This window comes from Polistes canadensis, unplaced genomic scaffold, assembly GCF_001313835.1.
Source record: "Polistes canadensis isolate GaletaPanama2010 unplaced genomic scaffold, ASM131383v1 scaffold_426, whole genome shotgun sequence".
Classification (NCBI taxonomy): Eukaryota; Metazoa; Arthropoda; class Insecta; order Hymenoptera; family Vespidae; genus Polistes; species Polistes canadensis.
In genome coordinates this window covers 10,248-17,523 of record NW_014569973.1, presented here as the reverse complement: position 1 = coordinate 17,523, position 7,276 = coordinate 10,248, and the positions used below count along the sequence as shown (strand labels likewise).

The 7,276-nt window shown below is 29.4% G+C and overlaps 1 protein-coding gene across 2 annotated transcripts; it reads right to left on the bottom strand.

Annotated features, from left to right (window-relative positions):
- Positions 1-14: 14 nt before the first annotated feature.
- LOC106792420 lies at positions 15-3,095 on the bottom strand. Of its 2 annotated transcripts, XM_014758837.1 has the most exons (10): positions 2,852-3,095; positions 2,364-2,495; positions 2,067-2,288; positions 1,902-1,977; positions 1,647-1,819; positions 1,330-1,585; positions 1,011-1,247; positions 850-936; positions 681-787; positions 16-574 (listed from the first exon to the last, which is right to left on the bottom strand). In XM_014758837.1, exons 2-10 carry the CDS (start codon positions 2,463-2,465, stop codon positions 470-472), a joined length of 1,365 nt encoding a protein of 454 aa, XP_014614323.1. In that variant the 5' UTR covers positions 2,466-2,495; positions 2,852-3,095; the 3' UTR covers positions 16-469. The 2 variants fall into 2 exon arrangements, with proteins under 2 accessions (XP_014614324.1, XP_014614323.1); XM_014758838.1 differs by lacking the exon at positions 850-936 and having other exon boundaries at positions 15-574.
- Between the last annotated feature and the right edge of the window lie 4,181 nt (positions 3,096-7,276).

The following is a 7,276-nucleotide window of genomic DNA, read 5'->3' as shown; positions in this document are numbered from 1 at the left end:
TTTATTTTGGAACTCAATTTTGTATTTCTTTGGGAGTATAAATATGAAATAATAATAATAATGGATAACAATATTACTTACATTTTCTGCCCCACTTGTTTCATTTTTTTCCTTTTTATTGACTCACAATCTATATGAGTCGTTAAAAATTAAAACACGTGTGTTTGTCATATTACGCTCATAAATATCAAACATGCAAATGTCACAAATAGAATTCGTCGAATCACTATGTGATTCTGATAAAATTTGAAATTTTTAAGTCACTCGAAACATTAATTCTATTGGTCATTTAATTTTAACGAATATTTTTTCCGTATCATAAGTCAAAGTTTCCGTGAAAGGAATAACGTGACTTTTCATTATAATTTATGATATAATATCAAATTATATAATAATAATAATAATAATAATAATAATTAAAGGAACTAGAAAAAAAAGAAAAATAAAAAAAAATGAACACACACACATTTTAGGTCGGCGGATGTTCGTCTTGTACTTCGCTGCTTTCCGGTAATTTTATGAAAGGTACGTCATTGCCACTCCACATACTATATAATTGAGACCTTGAACACTCCTAAAATTATACGTACGCAAATGTAAAAATATTTTATTGTTTGAAAAAAGAAAGAAAAAAAAAAGAAATATATAATTATTATATTTTAAATCGTTTAAACGCATACCCCACCACCACCACCACCAGCACTTTCAGAACCAGAACGACTATAAGCGGAAACACATGAATCCGTTGAAGAACTACTCTTTCTCGATGGCAAAGCTTCAGTTGTTCCTAAGAAGCGAACAAATATTTCCTTTTACTTTTTCATCTAACCTTATAAACGAAAAACTTACCAAGTTCATTATCTCTGTGATCGCTATTATGAGAATGAATGCTATCTTTGCTATCCCCATAACCACTACCACTAGCAACACTCTGCTCTGTGGTGGGAAAACAATCGATCATATTGTTTGAACTTTATTTAAATGAAAATTTTTGACTAATATAAGTATACCTGAATCTCTGTGATCTCCACCACTGTGAACACTTTGATCACTGTCACGATGTCCAGATTGATCAGAGTGATCGCTCGTCGAATGAGAATCGTGTGGCCAACATCTCGATGAACATACTCTACGTGATTCGGGCCAAACCGTTGAATCGTAATTAGCTTCGTAATTACATGTAGTTAAAGTCACACCAGGAATGTGCTGAGTAGTGTAAACCGATAATTGATTCGATGGCCTAATACCTATATAAATATATATCCTTTTTGTAATATCAATTTATTATAGTGTTATGTGTTATTCTTATATACTGGTTTTTATTTCTACCTGGTTTACAAGAAAGAAGTTGAATAGCTTCGCGAAGACCATCCTGACTAGCCATCGCAGAAGCTTTCCAAACGGAATCAGGTGTAGTCGATCTACTACGATCTTGATGGGGTACTTTAAGTCTTGATCTAACTTCCTGTCGTGGCCATTCAGTAACATGACGACAATCCCATGGCATAGACCATCTTCTCATAGTATTTTCTGAAGATTCTCCAGACATATCTGCTGCAGCTGTCTCAGACCACCTCCTCTGAACCTATTTAATAATGTTACTATTGATATATATATTACCTATGTTATGTATTTAATATTAATACCTGCAGAGGAAACAACGGATAAGGTAAAGGTGATCTGTGACAATTTTGCACAGATTGTTGTGCAGTGGAAGATGATATCGGTGATCTATATAACCTTTCAAAACATTGTTGAAGCGCAGCAATATCACAATCAGCGCTACCGCTTTGAGAACAAGAACATTCTGCCATTCCACCTACAATTAATATAATGTCAATATTTATAAAAAGCAGTACGCAACAATATTAAAGAATAATTCATTATGTTATTTTTCTTACCAAGGCATTCGCAACAGGCCACACAAAATTGGTATTGTAAATTAATAAATGTTAACAAATTGTCTTTTAGAATATCCTAAAAATAAGACCGATCATAATTAATAATAATGTATTTTATCTATACGCATTGATATTGTTATTGAAATAATTATAATTTATACCGACATGTTTATCACCATCATTATTTCTAGCTTCGTGATCCTTCAACGCAGCGATAACATGATTCTTAACAGTATTACTGGCAACATTTGTAGCTCTTGATAATTCATCCCAACCGGCAAGACATTGTCCTGACAAACGATATTGAGCAACTGTATCGTGTACAGATAGAAGTGCTTGCAACGATTGGGCCAATTTAGTACCAGCTGTACAAAGATCGTTAAGAGTCTATTTAAAACAAAACAAAATATAGTTAACATTCTTATAAAGATTTGTGTTTATGCTTTAATCAAATATAAGTACCTGCAAATAAATAAGCCAATTGCCTAGACATTCGTTGACGTCCATTTGACCCTTGTTCATTTGATTATCGATAGTCTTTGACTCCATTCTGCTCTCTGCCATATTAAATATCTCTCAAATATCTTGACGTCTCTGGGAAATATTTAATTGACAAAAGTAGACATACATTTATTTTTGTTACATTTTTACTCTTGTGTTTTATATTAGATATAACACAATAATATGTAAAATATAATATAAAGCGAAGACAAAATTCTATGCGAATCAAATTAAAATGTATAAAGAATATATCATAATATGCTTGTAAATTTGTTTATATATATATCAAATAAAATACTATTATAAATACTTAAGTAATAATAATAAAAATATAAAAAGAGTTAAATAAAACAAATAAAAGAAGTTTAAAAAAAAAAGAAACAAATGATAAAATTATTAAAATATTTAATAGAGAGAGAGATATATATATATATATATATCATTCTTACATTATCCTTTCGTTTTACATAACTTAAGCAACGAATAACAAGACCATTGCAACATGTAAGCCACATCTTTCGTATTGTTCTAATAATCCAACTACCGGCGCCATAACGGATCCTTCTTCTTTATTGGAATACCTACAAGTCGTAATATAACAAAGTACCAACAAATAAAACTATAGGAACACTTGTCCACACAAGCAGAATAGTTGCTGCATACGACATCTCTCATCGTTGTACATTCAAACCAATGACGACATTGCAAGAAAGAAGATGGCGCTGCATGTTCAATAGCGGGAACGATGACTTTTAAAAAAAAACAAATTATGCATTGGTATATTCAGCCGTGTTATTTTAATTGATTAATTTAATTCACACTTAATATAAATATTAATAAAATTGAATGATGAAAATGAAAAATTAAAAAAACATTGATAAAAATTATAAATCAACGATTCGAATATATCGAGAGAGAAAAACAATCAAAATCAAAATGGCGTCGAATGAATATTCAAAATAATTACTTTAAAACAAAAACAAAAAATAACATAGATTTCTACAATAAAAAAAAAATGTATAATAAATGTTTATAATTAACGTAAATGTTAATGATAAAATGTTAGGAAAATTATAAATTCATGGACAAATGTATATTATCATTTTAATCGAGATATTAAAGATAAAATAAATTATTCGAATGTGAATCAAAGAAAACAAAGATGACGTAATATATGTGAATTCAAGAAGAATAATTCATATTTAAAAAAAACATGATAAAAATTCGCTATTCGCGTGACTGTTAATAATAATGTTAAGAAAAATTAAAAAAATCCATTAAAATGTATTTTATTATCGATCGAGATATACCAATTTCTCTTAAATAATTAAACGATTCATTCGATGCGATTCACCGGAAGGAAAGCGGATAAGTAAAGCAAGCTTGCTTGCGTGTTAAGAATACTCTCTCATTAATCTATTTAAAGCGGCAAGTTTATTCGCACAGATAGATATAATTACGTTAGTAAAAGATGAAAGAACTGATATTCTTTCACCTTTTTTTTCTTTTCTATTTTACCACGAATAAAATAGATAGCAAAAGGTGCCTCATTTCTTCTTTCCCGCGAAGGTGAAATCAAACTTGTTCGTCATAATATTTCATAGGAAAGAAGAAGAAGAAGAAGAAGAACGATTAATTTAATAACGTTGCCATTTGAAGATTACATCAGAAGTTTAAATACTTCGAAGTTAAATATCTAAGAAGTATGACGGTGTTAAAAAAGACACGTCAAATTAGAAATGCTAAAAAAGAGAACATTAAAAAAAAAAGAAAAACAATGTCAAATAATTTATCAAAATGTAACACACTAAAAGTAAAAATAAATTGTACGCACAAGTGAATTTCTTTTTAAAATTATCTTATTTATTCGTTAGAAAGAGGTCAAGAATATATTTTTTTAAACAAATAGAAATAAAGAATAAAAAATCAAAAGAAACACGTTTAATGGTCAGTAATAAAACGTCATCACGTGGTGAATTGAATATTTTCGAGATCGGTGTGACTAACCGAGCGCAACCTTTAAAATTCGAAATTGGCAAAGGCGTGACGTTAACAATGAGCCAGCAAGAAATAAAGAAAGGAATAAATAAATAAATAAATAAATAAATAATCTCCGTTCGTCGTCACCCTCTCTTTTTATCCTTGACTAACTGACCAACATAAATAAATTGCAAAAAAATTATGTATATTATAACTCATTGATATTTGTCCCCTTCTCTATTAAATTAAATATCAAGAATAAAATAGAGAAAAAGAAGTGAAAATAAAATACGTGGTAGGGGGAAACCTTGTTCGCTAGGTGAAAGGGGCTTTTAAGCGTTGCGATGACGTCGCGTCGCGTCATTGGTCGATTGCAAACAAACAAACAAAAAAAAGATACAAAACTTGCTCTCCGCAACTATTGTTAATGGAAGGGGTAAACAAAAGGAGGTTAGAAAAAGAAAAACATAATAAAATAAAAATACCAAGGATTAATTTAGTAATCCATGAAATAATTAATGCATGGTGTATTTTTAAAAAAATCACAATATTATTATACATTATAAAAAAAAAAAAAAACCTAACCAATTTCTTTCGATACAATCGAGCAAAAACAAAGGAGGAGACGTACGTATAAGAAAAGAGCGGGAAAATTTAAAATTGTAGACGAAATGGGGGTTGGGGGGTGGGGGGGGAAGAAAAAGAAGGAATATATTATACCGTCGATTGAAAAGACTGAAAGAAGTGTTGAGGAAGGGGGGGGGGGTTATAAGAAGAGTGGTGTGGACTTAACGGTAAAGCCCAGTGGGTAGGTAACCTTATAGGCTAACAACAACACCATAGGACACTTTACCATGAAAGAAGAAAACTCACCGTCGTTACTGACCACCACAGATCAACCCTTTTTTTTTTTTTCTTTTTTGCTTCTTGCGAAAAATCACGTCGCGAACTTATGTGAGCAACCAACTACTATTACTACTACTACTATTATTATATGGTCAATGAAACATCACACGACCACCACATTTTGCGGACGAGAGAAGAAGAACATGTTTTATTCTCGTGTTTATAGACACGACAACGACTACTTCCTACTATCATTCCCCCCTCCCCCCTACACCCCCCCCCTATTACTTACTTATTTACTTGCTTACCGTTGCTGTACTTACACGCACGACAAATCTCAAGCTTTTTTATTCGCAACATTTCTATCGTGAAATCGATGTGCAACTTGTTTTTTTGTTTTTTTTTTGTTTTTTCTGGAAGGGATCGAACAAAAAATCTACATCTGTGTGTTCCTTTCTTTTTTTTTTCTATTTTACGAGAAGTAATTTTGATTGTGTTAGAGGAAATGTGTTCGCATTTTTTTTGGGTATAATATTTAATAATGTGGCATGTATAAATCCCTAGAGCCTCTACTTTCGAATTTTCACGTGATACAAACAATGAGTTTTGTATTTAACAAGAAGAAGAAGAAGAAGAAGAAGAAAAAGAGTTAAAAAATAAACGACACGTTCCACAAATGCAGTTGATGGTAATCTTGTTTAATATTGAGAAAAAAAAAAGGTATAACTGGAATACTAATTACAATCTAGTTTAGAAAATGGAAAAAGAAAATGAGTACGGTATATGTATACTATATCTATAAGAAATATGGGGACGTAGGATCGCGAATGAACTACATTTCTAAATATATATATATATATATATATATTTTTTAGCTAGGACACGCGATATCGAGGTAAACCGGTTTTCTTAATTTTAACTTATGCACTTTAAGTTGGTCGATCGGTCGTTGGTAGTGATTTTTCGATCCGGTCCAGTTGTCTCTAGGATACTGTTATAATATACCTTCAAAACCTTCTATATCTTTTAATTCTACTTATTTTCACCTCCCGATTATGGAAGTAATTTATTTCGATTTGAACATCCAATTGGAAATAAAATACATCAATGTGAAAATATGTTGCTTTTGATTAACTATGTCAACACAGTTACGCGTCATTATATAAAAAACAAAGATTTGCAAGGACAAGTTCATTGTGATGAAACATAAATTCAAAAAGATCCCTATTGTGAATGTGTTAAAAAATTAAAATTTAAAAACAAGAAAATTAAATATAAAATCTCTTTCTCTTTCTCGTTAGATGTGTGTTACGCGTTTAAACAAAAAAAAAAATGAGAAATTATTCAAGAAAAAAGAAAAGACATGAAAAAAATATATATATATAAGTAATGCAATAAGATCATGATATTTCATCGAACCTGCTCTCTTGCGTAATCAGCGAGTTTCGCTGAAAGAGAGCTCGTCTGGATCCGAGGTCGAATACAATCTATATATACATCAACATTAACAACTTTATAATATTTATCTATTAATAAATGACATAATCTCGGAGATAATTAAATCGATTGTATCTCGAAAATTACAAATATCATAATACTAATCTTAATTTTGATATTTGTCTTATTTTACGAAACGAATAAAAATATATAAATACCTCAAAAACTAACATTAAAATATTTTATTATTGAACATATATTTATATAATCGTATACGAAAAATCTTGATATTATTATTATTATTATTATAAAAAAATAATTATCAATTAGTATAATAATTACAAATATCATCGCGTGTTATTTTAATTATAAAATTAATCAACCAAATTGATATATACAATTGACAAACGTTATTTAAAAATTTATATATTTAAATCTAAATTATAAAATATACATATACATATATATCTAAATTATAAAAATTTATATTATAAAATATATATATATATGAATAGGATTTTAACTTATGTTAGAAGAATATTATAAAATACAAATATCACATCATGTTATTTTAATTCTAAAATTAATCAACAAAATTGATATATAAAATT